At 43.5% G+C, this 27,248-nt stretch overlaps 1 protein-coding gene across 5 annotated transcripts in view; it reads left to right on the forward strand.

Annotated features, from left to right (window-relative positions):
* The window catches only part of LOC136718370 (unconventional myosin-Ic), an 84,236-nt gene that overhangs the window by 32,270 nt on the left and 24,718 nt on the right, over window positions 1-27,248 (forward strand). For 3 of the 5 annotated variants that reach the window (XM_066696071.1, XM_066696073.1, XM_066696074.1), the window contains 5 exons: window positions 23,764-23,919; window positions 24,353-24,468; window positions 25,886-26,084; window positions 26,204-26,284; window positions 26,859-27,038. In XM_066696071.1, coding sequence (XP_066552168.1) covers window positions 23,791-23,919; window positions 24,353-24,468; window positions 25,886-26,084; window positions 26,204-26,284; window positions 26,859-27,038 — 705 coding nt within the window. In that variant the 5' untranslated portion in view covers window positions 23,764-23,790. Of the gene's footprint in view, window positions 1-12,191; window positions 12,682-16,141; window positions 16,189-23,763; window positions 23,920-24,352; window positions 24,469-25,885; window positions 26,085-26,203; window positions 26,285-26,858; window positions 27,039-27,248 lie in introns of those variants that run through there. The other 2 variants (XM_066696072.1, XM_066696075.1) reach the window with 2 other exon arrangements.

Below are 27,248 nucleotides of genomic sequence, written 5' to 3' on the forward strand. Positions count from 1 at the left end.
CCTGAGCGGAGGGTCGTGGGTTCGATCAATCCCAGGCAGGCGTCGCTGCTGTTGTACGGTTGAGCAAGATACTGTACCTGCATTGCACCAGTACAAACCCAGCTGTGTCAATTTATGTAAAAAAATTTTGAATATACTGTAAGAATTGTACGTTGCACAGGATAAAGGTGTCTGCTAAGAAATATCATATTGTGGATGAAAGAATAGGTTCTGGATTGTTTTTAGTTTTAAAGTAATAATTTTAAGAGTTTCATTTTCTTGTTCTCATTTTAATTGGAAACTTTCAGGTCTCGAGTGCTAAACCTCAAAGTAGTTTTTTCTTTTCTTGTAAGACTTGTTTCAGTTTTGAATTGCAGAACTCCTGTTTTCTGCAGCACACGTCCGTTTACACACAGCCAGGTCAAGTTACACTCGTGAAACCGCACTAAAAGAATTGTGATTGGCCCACTGTACAGTGCGCGGTGAATAAAACGGCACAAGGAAAGTGCTTACGAAAACCAATTCTCAAGTGTCATGAGTTCATGCCGTCCTCGGCACCTCCCCCTCAGCTTCTGTACATCAGTACAACACCACACTCAAAATAAACCATGATCAAAATGGTAAAATATCAAAATTTGTTTATATATATTTGCATATATATAATATACAAACGCATACATGCATACCGTGGCTCTAGGAAATATTCACTTTCCTTGCATCTTTGCAAATTGGCCAAACCTGAAATTTAGACGCATTTAAATGGGGATGTTACACTTTGATTTGAACAATACCGTTAAATGCATCAAAAGATCAGGTTGTTACGAAACAAAACCTGAAAAAGCAGGGTGGACACTTCCTATAGTCACTATGTATCTATCTATCTGTCTTTCTATATACATGTTTCTCTCTCTCTCTGTATACAAAATAATGTATCTATGGTGATATGTTTTCAGAATAAATAGAGCCTACCCCTATTTTCTAACTATAATAATTGACTACAAACCACAACAATACAAGGAGACATCCTGGATGCATCTTTCATGAAGTTTTATTTATTTATAATACCAACTCATGATATGTATGTATTATAAAAAGTTGAAACATTAAGTCCCCAATGAGTGCCAAGTTTTCCATTGCAAACTTTGCAGTTTGGACTGTATGTACTTGTGTGAAGCGCAGGCCCAGTTCCTCGTGTTTAGATTACACTGACCTCGCCTTATAAGGGAATCTCTGTATTAATAGGGCTGTTTTTACAGCGTAAGGAGCAGAGCGGGTGGCGGAGATGGAGGCAGGCGGTAATATGAGTATCCTGTGTGTTTTTTTTTTTTTTTTTTTTTATTATAATTGTTTTTTTGTTTTTTTTTCTCTCAGTCATGGATGAGGTTGTGAAAGAGGGAAATGCCTTGCTTCTCTTATGGCAAGTCTCATCCTGTCTTTACCAGCAACAAGCTTTCCTGTCCTGATATTCGCTGTACACCCCTGGCCCCTCTCTCTCTTTAGCCCAGTCTCCTTCTGTAGCGTACGCAGGTGAGGAGAGAAACTGTATCGGAGCACTGAATAATTCTGTACTCTTGCTACTCCTCTAAGATGCAAACCCATTTTCTCAATAATATGAACAAATTGACACTGACTACCTTTGGCATCAATGAAGTAGAAGCCTTTTAGTTTTCTAATTCACAGTGCTTTTCTATTCACAGCTGTCTATCAAGATATTTCTCGATATTACAAGATATATTCACAAGATTTTACTTTGTTTGTTTTATTTTGTTTCTGAGCCTCTTTGATTTAAAATTCCCCCTCTCCTCCGCCAATCACCCAACACACACGCCTTACCCACCCTCAACACAACCACCACCATCATTGTGAAATACAGAAGTGATTGTTCTGCAGATGTGCGAAGTTCTAAAGGTCAGAAGAAGCACATATTGATAAAAGACTCTGTTGCTGATCTTGTTTTTCTTGCCACTCCGTAGTGTCCTAACCTTTCACCCTTAGGTAGAATTCCTTGGATCTTGCCAATACATGGGAATTGGGTCTACTGGGTGTCCCATACAACACCCTACAAATCACTGCCCTGTGTGTTTAGGTCGTGTGTGTAGGGTGCTTATGAATATCATTTCCACAATTGAACCATAAAGAGTCTTGACTTATTGACCATGTCCACAAGTACCGTTTATTACACGTTTTGTTAAATTTTTATATTTGGATGAAATTGAGAGTAAAAGGCAGTATTTATAGCTCCTGCAGGACATCTGAACTCTTTTCTGTCACTTTTGTGAAGCTGGTGCCTGACACAGTCCTGTCTAACCTTACACACATTGGACAGCAGTGTGAAGTAGCGGTCAGGACTGTGGCCTTGTTATCGGAAAATCCTAGGTGAGACGTGACTGCTGTGCCCTTGAGCAATGCTGCTTTTCCCAGAGTGCTCCAGTAAAAACCCAACTACATAAAGCTCTCCTTTTGCTTTGGGTTACAACCTGATGGAAGATTAACCACACACATTTAAAATGCTTCCCTCCTTTTATTTGAATAATTCATTCTCTCTCGTCTCGTGTCAAAGCACCTGCACTTTTGTAGTCAGACAAATTGTTATTCGAATCCCATTGCTGAAATACCTGGCGCTCAGTTAGGAGAAGACTTCCCAGAAAAATTTGCATTTCAGATAGAAATCTCAGCTGTGACGACTACAAAGGCTCTCTGATAAGAATTATCCTGGTGTATGCAACCAATTGGAAAAGCTGAAAAGACAAAGCTGACTTCTGACTGAATCTGATTGTATATAATTTATTGAAGATTTTTGGTTTATTTCCAGAATTGGATACATTTATTTTTTGGGTTTAGATAACAGACCTAATGATTGTTTTAGTTGGCAGTTGAAATCCAGCACGGGAGATGATAGCTTTCCAAGCAAGTGCTGCAGAGGCCCTATTGGTGCAGACTGTTTGGTTCTGGGAGCTTCTGCTCAGCGCTGCAGTGGGCTCTGCAGTGCCTGCACAGTGTCTGTGATTGGTTCAAACGGGTGGTGCCTGGTGTTGAAGTGTAAATGCGATTGCCTGTGCCAGATAATCATATAGAGTTCCTGTGAACCAGGAGAGAGAGAGCGAGAGAGAGGATCCCTGCCTCTACTGGATAATCATCAGAGCTTCAGTCATTGAGAGAAGCCTCTTACAAGCACCACCCAAGACTCGGAGAACTTGGTAGCGAATGTATTATAAACTGAATTGATAAACCGTTTAGTCACAGCTCTTCTCCCTTGTTGCTCTGTCTTTACACTTTCATTCTGTCAGCATTCTTCCCCCTCCCATATTTCGATGTCTTGTGTACTGGAAGGTTGTTTTGTCACAAGAATTGCAGTTGGGTTTTGCTTTCTATATATTGACCGATGATGTAGAAAAAAGCATTTCCGCATGAGTACTCCATGAGGTTTGTGCAAATCATCTTTTAAATATATATATTTTTATTTCCTTTGGGGTGAGTAACATTTGCGAATATTTATTGAATCCCTCTTAAAGTTCATTTTTCTCTCTTCTAGCTAGTTGACTTTTCGCTTACATTGACTTTTCCAGCTGACGTTGAAGACGGGCACATTTTTTAGAGGAAAGAGAAAGCTCTGAGACACAGCCGGGCTTCTGCTCCCGGTTCTCTAACCAACATTAGGTTACCATGGCTACAAAGAGCATCTGCTTCTCTCTCTGTCTATTTTGAGGAGATTTGGAAACTTGCAATGTTTTCAGTTTGTTTGTTTTATGCGTGACTTCATGCAAAACAAATGAAGTAGCCTGTGGTCACTTTTAACCATGAGCCACTCTAACACAATGCAAGGGGGGAGGTGCTCTCCTGAAGGTTCACAGCATTGCCCACCTTAAGTGTGGTACATGCAGGAAGATTAAATGATTCATAAGCTAAAAATTGACACAGATGGAAGCCATTCTTATCTGCGTTTTCGGTTTCTGTATATTTTCTGCAGCCACAGCTCAAATTCCTTGCTTAGTTGAATAAACTCTTATGAAAAATATGAGCTGGTGCTTTATGTTGGTTTTTATTTTATAGTCACATTATTCATTGTACACCACAAAAACTAATTCCAGTTAAAAGCAGTTATCACAAGCTGGATCAGGAATAATGGAAAGGGTTGATAGTCCCACATATACATAGTGCAGGGTTGGCCAACCCTGGTCCTGGAGAGCCACAGTGTTTTTTTGTTTTTTTGTTTTCCCAAATCGTTAACTACTCTATTGAGCCAATTGTTGGGCTTAATTTTGTCAATTTCCCTGTACTGTGTTGTATTTGTTGGGGGGGAGAAGAGGGGAGATGGATTGATAGTGAGATCTTGAGAGGTTCTGCTTCAGGTGATGCAAATCTGTCTAGGTGGGAATAGAGAGCGAAAAGGAGGGGTCCTAGCACTTTTGCCTCCTATTTATGTGATTGAAATCCACAGCCTGGCAATGTTTGAACTTGTAATGATGGTAACACTATCTCTCGCACAGAGCTGGTCGTGTCAGAACTAAGAAGCACATTATATTTTGTGGTGGAGCAGCAGTTCTCAAACATTTATGGGTGAAGAACCCCTTTTTCAACCAGCATGGATGACCCCATCTAAATCCTAACCTGATCTAAAAGTCATGACTTTGGTTTTTGGCCACTGCAAGCTTCTGTAGTGCATCATTCCCACTCCGGATGCTGTAAAACAAGAAATACACTTGGGCTCGGTATGGAGACAGATGTGTTCATGGGCATTTTGTTCACAGGGACAACCTAGGAAAAGTCTCCAGGACTCTGTGCACTGCAACAATTCTGCCAGTGTCAAAAAGTGTAAATGTTAAGACCGGCGCCTGCGGAGAGGGGAGAAGCTGGGAGAATTGTTGGGAGGTGAGGGGGAAGAGAAAGCTGCTGCTGCTGCTGCCGCCGCTGCTGCTTGTCTGTGGCCCACTCCGCCACGGTCACGCGTTTCCTGCCCACATCGCTGGCATTCCTCAGCCCTGACATCAGGCCTATTCCGGGCACCTCCTCCTCCCTCCACTCGGCCTTGCTCCTCTCCTCAGCTGGGGCAGGTTCAGGACATCCTGCACTCAACTCCCCGATCCCTCAGTGCTGGAGTGCCAGGGTTCGAGGCTTTGAGTTCTGTTCTCAGTTTCAAAAATGTCACACAAATAATAAAATGAGCAAACTGATTGATAAAATATACATTTATTCAGAGTGTACTACCCAAGCCCTCACCCTGCCCCACCTTGTGCAACTATAGGTTATTACTGATATCAGCTTTGGGAAAGTAACCTATTTCCTCAAAGGAGTCCATCCATTTTTTCTTTTCAGTCTTTGGAGTACTAAATTCTCTCCCCCAAGAGGTGCATTCTTCAGTGCTAGTGACTGATCAGACTCTTATTTGGCTAAGGGCGATCTGTATCATATATCACTGAATTTTGCCTGGCAAATGATAACTCTAAAAAAAAATCGTCCTGGCTGGTGTCTCCTCCTCTGTCCAGTGGTGACATCCTGACACGTACGAGTCCCCTGATTTCCAAATTTAAAATCAACAAGCAAACTATTATTCCCCTGTCTCCCTTTTGTGCCCTCGCTCTGATGCACAGCGGGGCTGGGCCTGGCGGAGCCGCTGGCTGGGTGTGTGGTTTACACGGGACAGAAAGAGCGGATTGTCTTTCCTCTCTTAAACTGATAAATATTTCTGTTTCCTTGGAACACTCTTCACATAACGCTCCCTTTGTCCGGATCGCACAGAAAAATTGGGACCTGTTTGGGTGCCAGAGAAGATGTGCACTGTGAACATCTGTTGTTGGTACGGGGTTGTTTGTGGGGCATAGAGAAGTCAACGAGCATACTGTGCAGGCAAGTTAGGGCATCCTTGCGTCTCTGCTGCCTCGTGCTGCTCCTGGCATCTTAGCGTCGCTGTTGGTTGGTCTGTCTCACTCAATAGCAGCTCTCTCTCAGAATGTCTCATTGCTCTTCAGAAGAGTTCAATTACACCTCCTTCAAGTGGACAGTTGTCTGAAACCAATTCTATCCATCCCCACACAACTCAACTGTTGCCACTGTTGTTTGTGTGTGGGGAGGGGGTGGACAACAGTTCAGTAATGCATATGTAGTAGTAATCTAGCCATGTGTGATCGAGCAGAATTAGCAGACTGCCACATGAGAGAGGCGGACAAAGCTGTGCAAGTGATAGCTCAGAAAGACGAGCTTGCCAGATGCTCAATTCACATAGTAACCCATTTTTGCGAGGAGGGGATTTATAGATTTTATTTCCCATTTCCTCATCTTGACTTTCTGTTTTTATTTTAATATTTTTTTGGTCTTTCTTTAAGACCAGGCAAACGCCCCTTCCAGAAATAGCAGCGCGGGTAATAATAGCTCGGCTGATAATAGAGATGGGAGGAGAGTCTTATGACTGACAGAGCATTTTTAACCCAGACCCCCACTTTCATCCAAATGAGGGAACACATGTCGTGTCTGTGGTTATAAATAGAGACCGTGCATCGGTTGTGACTAAATTACAAGCCAGGGATTGGGCAGTCGGCTGTCCTGGAATTATCAGGCTGTGTTGGTGACCTGTAGAGGCTTGCCTGCCACAGCACCCAAATAAACAGGCTGCAGCATAGAGATTTCTCACACAATCTGATTGATTTGTTAGGGCTGTACTAGTTACACACCTCTATCCAGGATCTGAACCCCCAGCTAGAATCCTGTGCACGGCTCTCCGCTCCCAGCTCTTTCCTGGACCAAAGCTGGTGTCAGGAGTCACTAAATCGGTTACACTTTGCCAGTAATGAGAAGCCAGCAAAATGTCATTGTGTAACTGCCGCAACTTGGAGAAATACAGCGTGCATTACCCATCTGCAACTCAAACGGGTTCATTATTGCAATGCGTTCTAATGCAATGGCGCCATATTCACCCAGACATCTCATTAATGCTCTCTGTGGTGCATTCGGCCTAAATGTTGCTTGCTAACAAGTGTCGAAGTTGGATGAATAACAGAGGAGGCCCTTACAAAATCATGCATGTTTTCATATATAAATGACATTTTCGTTAAGGTGTTTGTTTTTGCTGAATAGTTATCTTAAGCTATGGCAATTAAGGGGTGTAATAAGTTGCCAAGCCACGTTGATGTGTGTAACTCACTGCTGTATTACAAAATACAGGTGCAATTTTAGGCTAGAGACTAAAGGAACAAATGTGGAGTAATGGAGTATGGTAGCTTGTCCCGATTTACGATTTTAGTTTTTTAGTTTTTTTCATTTATTTGGCTAATACGTTTATCCACAAATTACATAAGTTCTCTTTTGTACAGTTGGATTGCTATCAAAGCATGCTGCATAAGCAACCTTACTCCAGGGTCAAAATAGTGTTCATTCATCTGGTGATGGTGATTTGTCAAACACCTCTGTGATAGGCGGAATACCTTAACTGTAATATATTCACTCCTTCAACTCCTGGCAAAGAAAGCCAGCTAAGTTTTGACTGCAATGTAGAGGGTTTATCAATTTATGAATAAGTGCATTGAAGGCAGAAGACATGCTCAAGTACAGTAGTGTGAATTGACATCAATCTTTAAGTGAAAGAAAAATTTGATGGGGGACATGTATCAGGGCTAACCAGACTCCACCTTCAGTGGACTGTTCAGCATGGTGCGACTATAATCTGATATGCAATTCCAAGATTAATAAATTCAAAATCAACAGAGCCTCATTCATTGCACAATACTACAGAAGGGGAAGCTGAATAAAACTAAATAGTCTTTTTAAATGTATACGCTTTAATATCATATCAATTACAACGAATGCGCAAACTGACAATGTGTGCTATAGGAGTTCAGTCTGAAGGAATTGCCTCCAGCTGGAAACAAACAAGTTATCTTTGTTTACAAATTGATATCATGTGCAAATGTACACTGTGACGCAGTGAAAGTGCAATGTCATTAAAGAGAAATTAGCATGAAAAATGAAACTGCTGAAAGATAGATGTAGAGAGAGGTTTGTGATCTGGGTGCAGTTGCAGTGCCCCCTGTCATCTATTTCAGTCCTGCTTTGCTTTCACATTTGTGTTCTTTCAAACCATATGCTTTCCACTCTGCCAGTATACCAAATAGGGTATATTTATCTGTCACCTGTATTACATCCAACTATAAAACAAAATGCACTACATATCCAATAAAGACACTGGGCTGATGAAACCCAGACCATAATTCTATAATGTGTGGACTCCTGCATGTTTGTTTCTGTCTATTAAAACCATATCTGAGTGACTGAAACACACTTATTTACAGGTCATGGGGAAGTGCATACTTTAACACAATTAGCGTTCTGTAATAGTCATTTATTTCCAGATGTACATTCTTAACAATAATAGTAATGGCAAGTGTAATAGTAATCTGACCCTCCCCTCCTCTCCCTGCTTCCAAATGACCCTAATGAAAGCAGCTTCAGTAGCCTCCTCCTTCCCCAGCCTGCTGAGTTCCCGTACCGTGCTCTGTTGTCCATTTGTGTGACGTGTGGCCGCTCTCGCCCGGCTTCCAGATTCCCGAGGAGGCCACTGTCCTGGGGAACGTCATGCTAACCAGATCCCAGAGTCAGGGAGTTGAGTCAGGGAGTTGAGTCAGGGAGTTGAGACAGGGAGGAGGAAACGAACAAGACCAAACAAAATAACAAAATGGCCATTCCTAATTTCCCACGAACCGCATGCCTCGTGACCATCCCAGTGCCTCAGATTTCCGTTTTGTTTTCCCAGCTTGTTTATTTTTTATTTTATAATTGGAGATTTCCAGAAAAACCCTGAAACCGCTGAAACTGCAGCAGAACGCAGGGTCACATCTCTGGGATTTAACTCTCCAGCTTCTTCTTTAAATGTGTAGAACTGAAAAAGTACTTCACGGGTTCATGAACAAAATTGAACACAGTGTCTTTTGATAAATTGGAAGAGGACTCCCTTACAAAGGAATAGGAGTAGTCTTTAATAAAGTAAGTGTGGTGCTGTATGGTCAAAATGCCCATCATTTGGGCATAAATCACCAGTCCGCCACCCTCAGTGTTCAGAGAGGCAACAGGAGTGCGCTCGTCTGTTCAGTGTTACGGTGGAGGCAATGACATTAAACCATCAGCCTGGCTCTGTTCGAGCGGCCTTCTGCCTTTTCATATACACTGTGTCATCTAGACTGTAGGGGGAAGAAAATTAAGTAAAAATTGATGTGCACGCATAGATTCTTCCCTCCCTCTGTCTCTAGAGGGGAAATGACTCACATCTGAGACTCACAGTTTGGGTCTCTGTTGGGGAAACAAAAGGACAAGACATGCGTGGTCAGTCTCCCTGGTCAGATGTTCCAGCTACTGGGCCAATTGAAGAGGGGAGATTTATTTTTATTTTTAAAGGAAACCTATTTGTAGAATTAAAGACGGTGTAGTTGGGTATATGTACTTTTCAGAGTAGATTTTTTTTTTCAAAACATGACTTTTGCAAAATGTTAATATTTAGAGAAACTTCAAAGTAAAATGAAATACAAACTTTGACTAATAAGATTTGCTCTCAAAGATGCTTTTGTTTCCCTTCCAAGAGTTGCACAGACTGACTAGTTGGTTTTCCCAAACTGTGCTTCACTCTGACTGCAGGTGAAATGAAGTTTTAAGTGCCTTATTAATGGAAAGCAAATTAAGAATTTGATTGGCGCTCATTGACTGAATCCCAATTACACGTTTAAAGGCAGGTTGATATAGCGGAGTTAAACCTTGAAAAGGACCATGCCTGGAGCTGACTATAGCAGTCTGTCATCCTAGAGGAGTTTTGTTTTCTCTCCTCCTTGCCTACTTTTCTGTATTATTCACAGGGTTGTGTTATTTTAATTAAGTGCTCTGTGGCTTTGAGGAAGGGTGCTATACCACATAAATATTGATTGATTGACAACTGCTGTGTTTTAGTTGTGCTGTCTTTTCCATCTCTGGCCTGCTGTAGAGGGTAGGGTTGGGTGGGGCCACGGGGTGGAACAGGAGGCAGAGAGACAGTCAGCATTTCGGAAAAAGGAAAATCCAGGGTGTTTTGCCAGGGATTTCCTTCAAATTTGACACTCGACACATATTCCCTCAACTGCCTCTCTCTCTCTTCTGGTCTCTGTCTTTCTCCTGCTACATCCTTTCTCTCTGGACTTCCTCTTTGTCATTTTAATTCTCTCTCACTCCATCCTCCTCTCTTCACTCCATTTCCCCTTGACCCTTGTCTTGCTAGTTTTCTCAGGCATTCTCTTCCCATCAGTTCCATTCACTGTCCTTCTCTACCTTTTCTACCTTTCCATCCTATCTTTCACTCTTTTTGTCTACCCCCCCCTCTCTCTCCCCCTCTTGCTTCCCTCTGTATAACTGCACCCTGAGGTCCCTCCGTTCCCAGCGCTAGAGCCAGTGAGTCACAGGGAGAGGGGAGCGAGGCGGAGGTGGGGGGGAGGAGAGAGAGACGCGCAGTCTGGAAAACATTACTCACATTCCTGCCGACGCTCGGTGATGTTGGCACAGAGAAGTGGGGGCCCATCTGTGAGTCGAGCTACCGACTGAAACCCAGCCCCATACCTCCCTCGCGCTCTCTCTTCCTCTCCGCCTCCCTCCCTCTGTTCATACAGCAGACCCTCAGGGTGGGGTCGTGCAGGACAATTGAGCAGCTGATATGAAAGTCCTTTGCGGTTGCGTTTCAATCTCAGTATGCTGTGGAGGGATGCTTCATTCCAACACTGATTTATTGTTATTTTTGTTTTAATTATGAAGGAAAGACTTTTACAGTCCTCCCCATCTTATTACCTCCTCCCCCTTCTCCCAGTCGTTTCTGTGACACAGCTGTGACACTGCGCTCAGCCCCGACTCCTCCCGTTCAGTAGGCCGTGTAGATTGTCTCGCCCTCTTGGCATAAAAGACTCCCAATCCACCACCGTTTCTTTCCTGCAGTGGTTTCCCTTAGCGGCCCAAAGCGCAGGGTGTGTCTGTGACCTTTTGTCTTGTGAAATATGCGTCCGGTCTTGGTAACCGAGGCTTAGTGTTAAATGTCTCGGGGAGGCGCTGCTTGGATCACACGGAGGGAATGTGGCTTGTAGTCGGCAGCAAAGCTTTCAGTCTTATCGCACTTAATGCAGTGAAACAAAACCTCCAAAGGTTAGCAGAGATGTTTGGCAGTCAGTGCAGCTCCTTCTTCCCCACCTCTCTAAAGCAGAGAAACCTGATGCTTTTCAGTGCCATAAAATCCCATTGTACCCACCCTCCCCCAATATATTTAACTGTAATTGTGGACTGGATAAAGTTATTAAATATTACACAGCTGTAACACTTCATGGAAAAGTATATTCGTTCACCATTAGATTTGTAAAGGAAAAATACGCCACCTTACACTGACATGGTATGACAGTTTAATTCACCTGTACTGTCAGTGTTGCACCAGTAGAGGGCAGCACTGCCAGGTAGAGAGGGGAAACTTACCCTGAGTTACCTGTGTTGCTTAATCACAGGAGAGTTAATGCACTTAGTGTAGGGTTTGACAATAAGCCCTGTAATCCTGGGACACATTGACATAGAACTGCATTTGAACGTGGCCTGGAACTGAAATAAGTGTGTGTGTTGATTGATTGATTTATTAATTAATCTAATCTGGTCATCTGTTAAATGGCTGATTGCTCATTTAACCGGCAGCAGTCCTTGCCAGTTAATTTGAATATCATTAAGACAGTGTAAATGTCAATTTATAAAAAGGGTTCAAGTGCATCATGGGCAGTATGATAGTTTCTCTCGGGTAGGGTTTATTCCTCCCGGCTCCAGTTCAGGAGCAGGTCAGAGCAGCTCTGCCCCTCTGAGCTCTACAGACACCTTCCTAACCTGTGCTCTTCAGCGGTTACCACAGCTGCTAGCACACTCTTTACAGCTCAACCGGGGGCCCAGAGAGCGAGAGATGGCATTTATCATGATTGAATAGCATTTCCCTGACAGGAGTTGACTTCAAATGCACTTCAGCTTTGCAAGAACCCCTGGAAAAAAGAGAGAGCGAGAGGGAGAGAGAGATCTGGACCCTGATCATATGATTTTTTTTTTTTCTGTGTGCTGCTTGTTTTAAATAGTTATGGGCTATGTACCAACTTTTTCCAGATCCCTTCGTATTCCTCAGCCTTTGCTCTCCCTCTCTCCTTCTCTCTCTCTTTCTCACACAGTCTCTCTATTAATTTGGCTTCCTTTTCTGCAGGCTACACTTTATTTTCTCTCCTTTAAGGGGTGGTTTTGGACAGATGTTTGCACTTAGCTCGACTCGTGGAGCTGCTGTTTACGATTGCTTGATTTTGGCAACAACAAAAACAGGCGCTTTTTTTTTTTTTTTTTTTTTTTTTTCTCCCACCCTCCCTCTTGGAGATTGATAGAACTTTCCAGCATAAACTAAAGACAGGAGGCCTGCAGGAACATTTAAGTATTACTTTGAGGATTTGTTCAGCAGCTCCTAAAGGGGCTGGATCCCCCTGCATTTGGGACTGACAGGGACGGAGCATTTTAGAGAGACGCAACAGACCAGAGAGAGGGGGAATGGAAACTTGAGCTCTCTCTTGCGCTCTCTCTCTCTCTCTCTCTCTGACATGGAGTTCTAAGTGCAAATTCTTGAGTGTGCTCTGACGTGGATGTCTTTTCTACCTTCACTTTTTCTTTAACTGACTTCCAAAACTACGCAGAATGAAGTACAGAGTAATGGTAAGTCAGTTCAGACGGGGAAGGGTAGGAAGGCAGTGGTGGGGTGGGCTAGGGATCTGAGTTTCAGAAGATTTGCCGTTTTTGTTTTGGTTTTTGGTGTCTGTGTTTTACTGCACGAGAGGAAGGATTCTGTTCTGACGTGTAATTGAATCAATTTTGTGGCCGTTGTTGCCACGGAGGAGAGTTTTCTTCGCTCTGTTATCTGCGTGCATGCTGGGCAGCGAGGGGCAGGTTCCGGACTGGGTCAGGGATGGGCCGGGTCACCTCGTCCTGTCCGTGGGGCCCCGGCCTCTGCATGGGAACTCCTGGGAGCTAGGAAACCATTAACTTGTTAACCAGACTCCCTGGCAGCTCCCGCACTTTTGTAGGGGCATCCCTGGGGTCTCTTCTGTTAGCGTGAGATGCATTGGGAAAGCATACCAAGGGGCAGGAGTGGTGTCTCTGTGCATTGGCACACGTTCGCTGGCAAGGGTGCGCTGGCCCCTCCCTGCGCTGCTGGGCTGTACATACCCAGCCCATGATGACTTAGAAGTGATTGGGAGATTTTTATCCAAATTTGGGTAAAAAAAAAAAAAAAAAAAAGAAATTGGGTTTTAGGGAAACATTTAGCGAATCACTGGAGAAGTGTTTTTTGTTTGTTTGGTGGGAACGTTGATTAGATTTTGAAGATTGTAACTCTTATTGCACCGCTTCCTCCAGAATGCATCCATATTTCGCCACAGTGCGTTTATGAGGTTTTCAACGCACAAAATGATCACTTGCATTTTTCTGGCTGTGGAATCGCGCTGAACAAACCGCTTTGACAGCTGCCAGCAATATGTTGAGGCATAGTGGTCCATGAATGGGTCATATTAACCAATTAGTATCATATGACATACCTTTGCTTACTTCTCCGTATTCCCCAAATGACTGAATAGGATTCTAATGTCTTCCTGGGGGGTAGTTTTACGCAATTCCAGAATGTAAGTGTGCACCTGTCTATTTTTCGGGCGTTAGAAACTGTCTCTTTCTATCTACACTGAAAGTCTCATAGGATGCAAGGTGTTGGTCTTCAGCCCAGACACAACAATGGTTTAGATTAGAATAGAATAGCTTTGTTTAAATTTCCTTCTACTGCAATAATCATGATAATTGAAATTGAAAAATGTATTTTCCTAAAGGCTGTGTCATTAGATTAGTTGCTTCTGCACTGGAGGTCACAAGGTTACGTCCGGAGCCATTTTTGATACTTTCAGGAAGTGACAGATGTACATTTTAAATTTATAAACCCTTTCCATTGACCTCTGTGGAATGCATTTTTTTTGGTGGAAATGAGCCAATAATATTGAATCATTTGGCAAGTAAGCAAAGTATTTACGATTCTACGGATATAGAGTTTATATAGAGACATTTTCTTGGTTCGGGTCGTGGCGTTTCCGGTGTCCGTCAGTTGCAATTTTGCACGTAGCATCCCTGGCACTGCTAATGGAAGCAATAGCATATGACAGTGGAATTAATAACGTCAATGCACTTAATGATTATCTCATCTAGACCTGACAGAGCTCTGTTTACTCATTAAAACGAGAAGCCTTAGAATTAGTAGAAATGTCTTGATAAGTACCTCTCCTATGCATTGCATTGATCTCTTGTGTCATACCATTCTTGCTTGCCCTTGTATGCCATTTTCATCCCACCTCTAGTCAGGACCAATTCAATAAAATGTTCTATGTATATGGAACGCCCATTTCCCCTAGTTGTCCCACAATGTTGTACAAAGTTCAAAATGGAGCAAGTGCTGAAAATCGATTCTGGGTAACAGACAATTGCACAGTTAATAGCACCATTAAAAAGGAAACGTGTCAGTTGAGCTTCCCGAGGTGCAGCGTTTCTAATCTTTTTCATTCCTTGCCACAGTTTAGGATCATCGAACAACAGCAGCATATAAACACCTTTTTAGTAGATTCAGACTCTCACTGTCTACACACTAGTCTAGACTCGCAGTTAACAGCTATACGAGACATAATGACCAGTTTGCATTAAAGGGTCACCGTGTCATCGCAATGGATAACGGTAAAGGACCTTTTTGTGAAATGAGCTAGTCACAAGTGCCTAATGTGTGGGGGCTCCTGAACAGAGGCCTGAGCTGTATTCGTGGCCCAGCATCATTTGCTCTTGAAGTGATGGCACTGGCCCCTATCGCTTATTGTTGTGTTTCTGCCTGAGCTGCATCTTCAAACGTCAGGACTGTCTGGAGCTGGAGCCAGGGCTGAACGCGGTACATGACCCACAAAGCTAAGCTGGCAGAGAAGGACAGGTGTATTGTCTGTTCTACTTCATACTTGGTGCTCTCCCTCATTTGTTTAATCTCTATCATCTATAATTGCTGATAGCAGGACTCTTGACCCCCCCCACACTCCAGTCACATTTCTAAACTCCAATATGCAGTAGAAACTGCTTTGTTCTCTCAGCTCTTTCTGTAAACAGTATCTCAGCAGCCACACCAGCCTGGGTTACTGCTGTTTATGAAACCCTCTGTGTCGGTCAGGGCATTGGAATGTCTTTTGGCTGCTGGAGCTAGAGGCGTTGTGTTAATGGAAATGTTTCTGCAGTGCTGTGTCAGGACGAGGGGGGGGGATTCAGTGTCCCCAACAGACCCCATAGTCCAGAGCAGAGGGAGTCAGATTCGGTTCAATTCTGGGATCAGGAATTTGGAATAGGAAAAGTTTACCCCATTGGCATTGGCATTGACCGGATTGAATACAGGTGGAGTTGCTGTTGTATCAAAAGGTTTGACCCCAACTCTGCCACTAGACTAGGACAGGGGTGGCCAGCAACTGTCCTGCCAGTTATACATATCTGTCTAAATCCTCAAACATTGGATACCTGGAAGAAATGGAAATTGTGACCCACCATTGGCTCAAATAAGCAGTTTAACGATTTGGCTAAAACAAAAACAAGGACGCACTGTGTCTCTTGGACCAGAGTTGGAGGGCTGCCGTGTCTTGGGGGGTTTTAGTGCAACTGAAATTCTCCTTCAGAATATTAGAAACCTAACAAAATCAGAGCTGGCCCTGTGACACAGTGTGCTTGTTCAGTGAGGACAGTAAATTAAGGATCCAGGCGATTTGTATAATTAATGCAAGGTATCATTTGTTCGTTTAGTCGCTTGGTTATTAGATAGTTTCATGGTCTTCATTATTTGTTTTTGTTTGTTTTTGAAAACAAAACAGTTGATGTCTTAACATTCTGTTGCTTCAAAGTATGGGATCTATTTTGCCACCTAGGGGGGCAGGATTACATTTGTCCAGTAAAACCATAGTTGGACTAGTTTTGACCCAGTCTCTTTCCACTCAAAGTATTTGAAGCCGGCATGCTGACTGACTGGTTTAAGTTGCTCCAGAATGTGCGTTGCTCTGTATCACCAGATTGCAGTTTGTTTGTTTTGAATAGCATTTCAAATCACCTTCCAGAACACCTATGTATGGAAAACTGTTCAACCATATTGAAGTGTTTGGAGATCCCTGACAAGTAAGTAAATAAGTGAGTTGTTTTAATAGTGATGGGCTTATGTGAACTCTTTAGCCGTTTACAGACGGGTGTCTTTCAACTTTGCTGTGCTGTCAGGATTGTTGTGTAAATGTGCCGCAGTTAAATTGAGCAATGGTATTTATATAGCTTTGGGAAAGAGTCCTGGCTGGAGAAAGGGGTTGCAAAAGGTCTTGGTTACAACACTTAAAAGTGCAGTTTTCCCTGTCTAGTTTGCATACCGTGGAAATAGTTGGCATTAATCTGTTTGGCGGAGTAGGCAGATTAACACATTTTAAAAGTTTACTGGTTCCGTTCTTTTTCGTAACGGTTCGTAACGGTGTGGCGCTAGGCAATCGCAAGCTGTTTGAAATCTGCTTATTTCTCAGTGTGACTGTGTCCTTGGGATCTGCTCTGGGGATGTTGTGTTGCCATCACAGCTGCTCAGGAGTTTTAATCAGGCCAAGGAGTAAAGCTGGGTGAAACCACCGTGTGGATTGTGTTTATGTGGAGATGGGGTCCTCCTGACCCTGACCGGGGGAATTCTTGCTTAAAACCACTGCCGCAGTCTATCCATCCATCTCAGCACTGTGGGAAGAAAAACTTAAAGGAATTGAAAGGAGGGGGAATAAAAGCATTCTTGCCATATTCACATTCACAGATATAATGAAGTACAAAACTCATTTTTCTTTATGAAAACCATGTCTTTGTCATCAGAATAATAATAATTCTACGGATATAGAGTTTATATAGAGACATTTTTTCAGAATAACTTGCACATGGAAGAATCAGTAGACAAAGTCTCTTCCTTGTAGACTGAATCTCCTTGATCATTAACTGATCTCCTTCCCTGTAGCTCTACCACTCTTAGTGTTTCACCTTTACAGTGCACAAAGTCTTTCATGTAACAAGCAGCCTTTATTGTGCTCTGTGCATGTCTCTGTGCCGCCAGTTATCCTGCTGCTATACTGTGGGTCTGTGGTTCATTCGTTGTGCGAGATGTGGTTTGTTGGTGTGAGTAATTTCGCCCAAGATGTAGAGATGGGCGGGTGCCTAATATTCAAGTCTTTGAAACCCAACGCGGAATCATTGTGTGTCGAGACAGCACCTGGGGGTGTCACAAACAACCCTGCCTGTCCTGCCACTGAGCGGGAATAGTTCTCACGTGGTGGGTCACGACTGACAATCTGATTTTAAGTTTGTTTGTTTATTTATTTATTTATACAAATATCTATTTATACAGCTGAGTCTTTACTGGAGCAATCTAGGTAAAACGATTGCTTCTATCATGATTTTCAGTCTATAGAGAAGTGTTGTTGTTCAGTTCATTGCAGTAACTGGGAGCTGGGCTTGGAATAAAACCCAGCAGACACTGCAGCCCTCCAGGAACAGTCTAAGATCCTGCTTGAATCCTGTCCTTGGGTTTGTGCACTGCTCTGATCTGGTTGTGAAAGAAAAAACAAAAGGGGGGTGGGGACAACAAACAAAAGACAAGCACATTTTGAAAGGTTTCTGGCACATAAAGATGTCCTACTGTGTCTGCACATGCACAGAAATAGATAGCCATCTCCTCTCAAGGAGCAAAAAAGAAAGGGGAAAAAAACTGAGAGAACGGAAAGAAAACTGATAGCGTTTTGAGAATTTTCCGAGCTCCCAGATGTCTGCTGTTAAGAGTGCCCTAGGGCATCTGAGCATCTCTACACGTACCTGGCTTTACCACCTGCTAGAACCCCTCCTTCCTCCCCCTCTCTCACTGTCGGTGGAGATCTGGCATGCATCTGCTATTGGGAGTCCACCCATATTGTCAAGGCTGCTTAATTTGCAGAATTTTAGTTTTTTGCTTGATTGGTTTTGAGGTTCATACTTGCATTCATTTTTCCTATGTAAATTGTTCTTAGTATTTATCTTTAAAGAAAGGCTTGCCATTTAAACAACAGAAGTGAGTGGGTTTTCAACACAGTTCTCGGATATTTCAAAGATATTTGTGGTCAGAAGAAGGTCCAGGATATTTTATCAACAGAACAGAAGCGCATGCAATCCATCCTTTTGTACATCAGCGCCATTGAGACTTGTGCATCACTTTAGGAGGGCAATTTAGAAAAAGAGAAGCTGCCGTCTGTATTTAAGACCAAATGTGGTGCATTTAATTGATCTACTGGAGAGTGGACAAACATCCAGAAAATGTAGTGCAACCAAAATGGTAAATGTGAGAGAAGCTTCTGTAACCACCTCATTGACAAGCATGTGCTATTGTTGGCATGAGGAGCAAGTAGGGGCTTTGACTGGAAGTGGTATAGAAAAGCCATTGAAGTGTAAAATTGTTTAAGACATATCAGAGTGTTAAAGGGCACCTCAAGCTTCCCACATGAGAAACCAGTGTTAACCACTCGGTTCTGGTCAGCACTAAAAGCCTGGAACGCTTGTTTACTTGATCGCGTTTTGGAAACTCAATTGTTACAGCCTAGGAAACAGAAGTCCGGGCTGCTGTGGAGACGGAATAGAAATGAGCTATGAAGGGCTTTTCCAGTTATGTCAGCAGGTACTGTAACCAGCTGTGTGGTAAGTGGTTACCGGTGAGATCTCGAATGAAAAGTTAGGTTATAGTAGACCAGATTTGCAATGTCTTGCGGTCAGAGTTGTTTCTCTTCCAGGACATCCCTATATTTGGACTTCTGATGTAAGATAAATCACAAGGGGGTTGGTTTTAAAACACCCACACCAGTGTTTCTGTCAACTCTGAAAGGTGCCTCATGTATGCGTTTTCTCTGTTAGCATCGGAGTATTGACAGGCCTTGACAATACAATGTAACGTCAGCCAGCCTCTCAACTTCTTCCTTCCTGCAGCCTCCAGGTGAGGCAGGCTTGGATTTAACATTTTCCCTGTGTTCCTGGATGAGAAATGACAGCCTTTCTTGATCAGATAATGGATTGCCCCTTCCCTAGCTGGTTCAAGGAGCCAAGTTTTTATTTGCCAAAGCAAATGGAGCTTTGCTGCCTGCCATCCACGTAATAAAAAACACACTTGCTGTTTTTTTGTCTTGTTTTTTTGCCACGCACTTGATCCCCCTGGCAGCCACTTAAAGAAAACCTTTCTACTCCGATGTCCATCCAAAGTCCGACGCTGGTGGTGGGGGGGGACTCCTGTGAGAACTGAGAAAAGTGCTTTGGAATCAAGCCAGTTTGTGGAACTCCCAGCAGCCCACGTTTGTTTAGTCCGGTTTGGAAAATATTACGGCATGGCATTTGAATAATTACCAAAAAAAAAGGAGATCGAGGAACAATAGTGTAATGGATGAGGGGGAATGGGTCTCTAAGGGTGGCGGTGGGGAAGGTAAATAAGTAAAGGAACTTCGTGTTGAGTCATTTCTACCACCGGTAGCCGTGGCTCTTTGCGAGTTCCCAGCGTGTTATTGCTGTCCTGTGGTGGGGGCCTGGCCAGCAGCCACTGTTGTGTCCTCCCTTGGCTGTAGAACCCATTAGCTACATGAGTTGAGTGGAGATAACCCCTAATGAGCCCTTGGAGACCCCTGCCCGGGCCTCCCAAAAGGAACAGCCCCATTGTTAACCCGGGGGGGGGGGCGATTCCTATAGGGAAGGAACTGAGCTCCAGGAAAACTGAGGCGAGGGGTTGATGTAAATCTGACCAGGAGTTTATATGCGGCCAGGAATGTTCTACAGGTCAAAAGTTCCACTCCAAGGCATCTCACGCAGCATTGGGCTGCATGGTGAGCGAAGACCAGCTCCACAGTGAACCTTCTTCCGGCTGGAACACCATTCCTGCAGATGGAAACTTTGGGTTTCAGGGTACCTGCTGCAGATGGGCCCAACTCCCCTCCTACAGCTCTCAATTTCTAAGAACAGTCTTATCACAGGACATTTAGCAGTTAAGTGATAGTATACATTTAGCAATATAAAAAGGCAACTGTCCTGTTATGCCTCCAAGGCTGCTTTGTTTACCGGCCCAGTAGGTCACCCAATGTTGAACTATCTTGCGATCTGTTTTTCCACGGCAGGCAGTATGGAGCAGTGCTGCAATGATCTAAGGTTTTAACTATTCAAAGGAGAAGATGTGAATCATAAAGACTAAAGACAGATATGCGATTAAATAAACTTGACGCGTCCTAAAGAGCTGCAACACTTATCAAATCCCTTTCTGAAAGCACAGAGCATAGTGTGTAATCTTGTTTGCGCAAATACAGATCAGTTCTGGTGGAACAACTCTGATAAACGTATTGCTGTTCTCTCGGGTGTGCGTTTGTCCGTCACGCCAAATCCCCCATCTTCAGGGCGTAAAGAAGTGGTCTGTTGGCTGATATATACTGAGGTTGATAAAAACCCTCTTCTAAATGTTCTAGGCATACATCATTTTCAGATGCTTTTTTCACTTAAGACCAATTTAATAATTCTTCATTCTTAAGAATTCAGATTCTTAAGGCTTTTTGGGTTTTATTGGGTTCCATTCACATGAATAGATCCAAATCCACCACTGTACAATTATTCAGCTCAACTCGCCTGCATCTTTCTAAGTCTAGTCCTTTGCTTTACAAGTCCTCAGCAGGTTGCTTCTCATTTCGTCTTTATGTTGTGAAAAGGGGGAGCAAAATCAGCCGGTCGCTCTGCTGCAATAACCTGTTGTTGTTGCTCATGGGAAGGTCCCCTGGCTCACTGCAGCTCCCCAGTCAACACGTCTGAACCCACAACAATGTCAGGACAGAGCAGAGCGGATCTAGAGCTTTTTGAACTAGCCCCCTGGTGGGAAAAAATAAGGGCCTTTTTTCTTTTCTGACAACATTGGCATTAACATGGCTTTGCCAGCAGCTAACACTGAAAAACAGGATGTATGCAGAACTCCTGTTACAGAGTCCAATTTCATTTATTGTTATTTTTCTTGTTTAGCATGCATAATTATTTTATATATTGTTTTAACAGGGAGAGAGGGAGAGTGAAAGGGTTAAGGGATGGTGGTATTATGTTATCATATTGGTGTTCTCTCTCTACATGCAAAATGCAGCTCTGGCATTTTATCTCGGTGAGCTGTGGTTGTGTTATGTCAACGCAAGCTCTTTCGGAACAGGGAGAAGAGAGCCGGGGGGTGTTGTGTACCTGCACATTCCTTGATGTTATGACTTGGAACGTAGAGACAGGCTTTTTCCAATAGTGCAAACGCAGATACGGACTTACACACGCACACTGAAAAATGACCTTTTACAGGTTTGAAGGTTGGGAATTTTAGGGAAAGAGAGAGATGGAAAGAGAAAAGAGTACAAATCTGGCCTATTGACTTTGGATACAATAGTGAAAGATGGCATTACTTCACACAGACTCACTATTCGAAGATTGGCAGTGCTGTAACTCGGGCTAAGTTTTCAGATGTTAGTTTCCATCCTATGGCTTACCTGTAACTGTATTCTAAGCTGGTTTTTGCTTTCTGTAAACCTGTTGGAAAGCACCAAACAGAATTAGTGCTGCTGATTGTATGTTGCCATCTTTAACCAATCGCATGAATTGCCCTCCACATCCCATAGTGACCTTTCATTTTCCGCCTCATTATGCCCGCCGATTATTGACTGCAAATTAAACTAGAAAATTCTCGCTTCTTGAGATGTTGATAAGTTCTTATGACAACCTGTTAAAATATAAAGACAATTAGTGATGAGGGCAAAATAAAAATTAAGTTCATGGTCTGACTATAATATTTCCCTCCTGATCTTTCCCCGCAGGAACGTCTGTCCTAGTCAGATCAGTGCTTTTTCTTGTCAGGACACCTTTTTATCTGTTCATCGGGGGTTAAATCTGCAGACTGTTTTGGAAAGCTGTGGTACACTGAGATCTCGCAGATTGCAGGGATTTGCTCCTGGGTCCTGTATTGTGCTCTATATTTATCGGCTCCAGTCCAGACCCTATCATCCTTGCTTTCTCCGTCTTTCAACTCTCACCCCCACCCCACCCCACCCCAATCTGTGTTCACCTCTCCCTCCATATTCCTCCTTCCATCCATCCTCCCCCACTTGTCTCCCCGTCTGTCTCCCTAAACCTATCCTCCATCCTACCTATCCGTCCTATCTCTCTGTTCAAACCGAAAGAAAGTTGAAAGAAAGAAACAGAAACAACGTGTGTGTGAATATGGTTAAAGCACACATTAAAAAATAAATAAAAAAATCAATGACCACAAGTTTGTAAATAGTTTTTAAGGGCATAATTAGTCATGGTCACACACCATTACACCCCCACAGCTCGTTTAAGAGAGGAGTACACTAGTGCGCCTTTTGGATTTAATAATGAAATTGGGCAATGCACTAATTCTGTATCCACAAATTCCCAATCAAGGGTTTGGTTTGCAGAGCCAGTTTGTGTTTCTTAAAAATGGTTTCATTATCCTAGGGGGCGCTCTCCCTCTCCCAGGGGAGGGTGCAGCTGTTGTCTCAATAACAACAACAGGAGCAGCAGTAGGCCTGTAAACTCAGGTGCTTTTCTTACCTGCTCTAATTACCCCCTAACCCATCTGCCCCCCCCACGCCCTCTTCATTATGCCGTGAGTTTGGTGCTGGGCTGTGGCTCTATGCTGTGTCAGGGCTGCCTGCTGCGGGGTTTTGCTGGTGCTGTTTGGGACAACACTGAAACAGTATGGATTTGAGCAATATTCGGGACCAGATGCACAAAACGCGATACACCATGCTGGAAAATGGCTTCAGTTTCTCTCGGCGTGTGGAAGAATTCAAGGTCTGCAGTTTTATTTTGTGTTTCTTAGACTATTAGTATGTCTCTCTATAGTCGGGTCACCTTTTATATCCTTCAGCCTCCAACACCCCTACCTCTCACTTGGGGGGTGGGGCAGTGGGTCTGTTCTGTGTTAGGAGGTGAGCAATGGGCAGTTTACAGTGAACGCTGTCCACAGCTTTGGCCAAATGTTTCCAGATCTGCTACACAGATTTTAAGAAATCCACATGTTTTTGGATTGAAGACTCAGAATTTTATATCCAGGGCAATAAATACTGAATAGTGGTGGAATACTGTATTCAAGACAAATGTTTGTTTTCAGAGGCAATTTCAATGCTCAGTTGCATACGTTTGCTTGCATTCTGCTTATCCTTCAGACTCGCTTGGGTTGCAGTTGACTTGTGGTTTACACACTGGGGGTGCTCCAGACTGGAGGTGGGAGGCCTATCCATTAGCAAAATAGTTTATTATACTAACATACACAGTTTTGGGAAGATGTTTCCAAAACTGCTAAACCATTTCCAAACTGGGCTATAAAATCAACTCGACTGCTTCTGGACTGAATGTCCAAACGCCAGACTTTCAACTGTCCTGTTGAAGGAAATATCTGAAACGGGATGATGCAGCCAATACAATACAATACATACCTATATACATTTATTTTCAAATTGATCATCTTTATAAAAAGGTTTCATTATTTAATCATAGTGAATATCCACAAAATTAGGCCCACAGAAAAGGGGGTTGTTTATACAGTATTGTACTAAATCCCTCGCTTTTTGGTGTGCCTTACAGACAGTCCCTCAACTTGCTGTCAATGTCTGGGATGTTTTCCTTACCCTCTCTCTCTCTGTCTCTCAGGCAGTGGGGAGCGAGGGGGTGCGGCTGATGATGGAGAGCGCTCTGACAGCGCGGGACCGCGTAGGCGTCCAGGACTTCGTCCTCCTGGAGAACTACACCAGCGAGGCAGCCTTCATTGAAAACCTGCGCAAGAGGTTCAAGGAGAACCTCATCTATGTAAGTCACCCCCCCCCCCCCCCCCACTGACTACCATGCATGTGTACATCACAGGGCCCCGCCACGGTCAAATGAGCCAACCAGCAGTGTCTGATGACCATCACAAAGATGGAAAACAGATCTAGCCTTCAATGTCTGGGGTTACTGATTTTAATATGATGGGGCTCAGTGTAGCAGTGAATTTATTAATTAATTGATTGATTTTTATATATTTTTTCCCCTCTAAGTCCTACACTGTTTCTTACTGAATGCATCCCCTTTGCACAATCTAATGTTATCGATTCTTGCAACTGGGCACCATTTTGCAGTTATTTGGATCATTGTTGACAGCCTGCACTTACTTTATATACTGCGTTGGCATCTCACCAACTGAGAGAAAGAAGGAATGAGATGTGATGGCTTACCAGACTGCGTCCTTTCCCTCTTTCCTCAGACTTACATTGGATCGGTGCTTGTGTCTGTGAACCCATACAAGGACCTGGAGATCTACTCCAAGCAGCACATGGAGCGATACCGAGGCGTCAACTTCTATGAGGTCTCCCCCCACATGTGAGTTCAAACCCCAGCAGGGAGTGATTAAGTCGTCATCATGGGCTTGTGTGATAATCAACAGTAATATCAGCAACTTTGCGTTAAAGGTTAGTTTCTGCATTGGGTAGGTGGCAGCTGAACCATATTGGCAGTTAGTTCAGTTCAAGAGTTTGTGCTCCTTTAAGGGTCAGGCTTATTATGTTAACACCTCAAGACTAGTTCCATCATTTACATAACACTGCTTAATAACCTAAGCAGCAGATCGTGCCTCTGTGGCTTGTGGAGAACCGAACAGCCGTAGCGCTGCCTGGTGTTTGTGTGCTATTTTAACAGTTGCTAAGAGACTGGGGATCCCTATGAACAAGGAGCGCATTATGCAACCGCTACGAGTTCATGGCTCCATCTGCTTTCCTGACGTCTGGATGTTTTCCGTCTATGTAGATGGAGATGTTTTGACTGCGGTGTGGAGGAAGAAGAAGTGGTGGGGGGGGGGGTTGGTGGTCTCTATAGATTGTACCAGCTAGGAATATCTTCTAATTCTAGGAGAACCCCCTTGTCTCCCTCCAGTGGTGTTTATACTATTTCCCTTACACGTTTCTTTGAACTGATACGGTTCGCTTGGACCTGTCTCGCCTCTTAAATCACACAATTAGGAACTGCCCTGTATAGTCAATGTATTTCGATATTCTCAAGTGAGGCGTATAAAGTTAAAATTGACCAGTTTAAAAAAAAAAATGAAAATCGAAATCTAACCATTACAAATAAAGAGCACACTGGAAGCCGGACCCAGTGTGGGATGTAAGAACTGGGCTGCATTCAATTGACATGATTCGGTTTAGAGAAGGACGTGAAGGAGCATTACTGGGAACAGCTGACCTCTGCCCAGCCCTTTCTTTCTACTCTTTCCACATCTCAGTGCAGCCGGTTCTGCTAAAACCACAAACAGGAGGAAGCCCAGTCACCCTGTTATCACAGCCATCACCGGCGATATTTCCTCAGTCTGACAATGCCAAACTCTGCAACAACACTCATGCATGCCTCGTTGATAAGGACATTTTGAATGAGGCCTTTTAAGAGATGGTCTGAATTTATTTTTTTGTGTTTTTAACTCTGTGTGGTAATTGTATTCTACTTTTCACTGTCAGGAATTTGATGGCAGGGCCACACTTTACATGTCCAGCACCGCTGTAAATAAGGAACAGAGCATTGGAGAGTATTTTGGATTAGCTGTGTGAACTATCCCAACATGTATTAGAAATCGTCTGTTTTGTATTTAGACGTATATGATCTTCCTCTTGAATCAGTATTAAAGACTGTCCAGTGTTGTGGAGGGTAGATATTTCAGAGGGTGCAAAAGCAATAAAATCTTTAGCAGTTAGGCCAAGCAGTCACGTTCATTGAAGCAACTATTTACCAAATAGAGCCTCCTCCACAGCTATGCGGTCTCTGACAATTCGTATCGGGCTATGCGTACGGAGCGGAAGGACCAGTGCATCCTGATCTCCGGGGAGAGCGGTGCCGGCAAGACAGAGGCGTCCAAGAAGATCCTGCAGTACTACGCTGTGACCTGCCCCGCTAGTGACAAGGTGGAGTTGGTCAAGGACAGACTACTGCAGTCTAACCCTGTTCTGGAGGTGAGTGTCGCCCCCCTCCAACAAAACACTTCAGTCTGCATCTATTCTACAACAAAATCATCGAGCTGCATCAGTCACTCACACTCAGACATTTGTTTGTTTTTATCTTCTGTCTCCAGGCTTTTGGAAATGCCAAAACTCTCCGAAATGACAACTCCAGCAGATTTGGAAAATACATGGATATTCAGTTTGATTTCAAGGTATTCATTTATTAATTAATTTTCACCTGCAGTGTATTGTCAGCAGAAATTGGATCAATCCCCTTTGTTCCTTATTTATTATTTTGTATTTATTTGTAAATTCCCTCACCCAAGGCAATGTACAGTTTTCATACAATATATACATTTCAAGAAACATGTACTGGAACAAGAAAAAAACTATACAATTTTAGACATGATTGGTGTAATATTAACTAAGAGCAAGTCTGTGGTTCTGTTCAGGTGTAGTTCATGTCAAAACAAAATAAGATAATTACACCAGTGCTATGTGCAGAGTTCAACAGGAACATAATTACCAACAGTAGATGAAGGCAGTTTAAAGTGGAGGAAGCAGGACAGATATAATTAGGAGCATCAAAGAAGGGAGTCAGGAGCTAAAAATCACATTTCCAGTTCACCTCAATTCAGTGTAGTCGGCCCCAGTTCCAGGTCTGTCGCTCCAATTCCGATTTCAGACCAGCTGTCTGAGGTTTTTCCTCCATCTCCCGAACCCGAATGCAGCAGCTGTTTGGTTATAACTGGAGCCATGTGTGACGCTGCTCTGCTCGTTTCCCAGGGGGCTCCGGTGGGGGGGCACATCCTGAACTACCTCCTGGAGAAGTCCCGGGTGGTGCACCAGAATCACGGCGAGAGGAACTTCCACATCTTCTACCAGCTGATCGAGGGAGGGGAGGAGGACCTGTTGCGCCGACTGGGACTGGAGAGGAACGCCCAACAGTACCAGTACCTTGTCAAGGTCAGTCTGGCCAGGCCTTCAAGCCCAGATGCAGGCCTACTTATCTACACTGAATTGTAAGACATCTGCTGTGAAAGCCCTTCAAAAAAATCTTACCGTATAGTATATGTGCAACTGATGGTGTAACTAGGTTACAAGGGCTACAGCTGGAAACCTTGTGCTACGTCAAAATAAACGTCCCCTAAAATCATGGGTTAGAGTCTGGGGAGT

The sequence above is a fragment of the Amia ocellicauda genome, chromosome 22, assembly GCF_036373705.1.
Source record: "Amia ocellicauda isolate fAmiCal2 chromosome 22, fAmiCal2.hap1, whole genome shotgun sequence".
Taxonomy (NCBI): domain Eukaryota; kingdom Metazoa; phylum Chordata; class Actinopteri; order Amiiformes; family Amiidae; genus Amia; species Amia ocellicauda.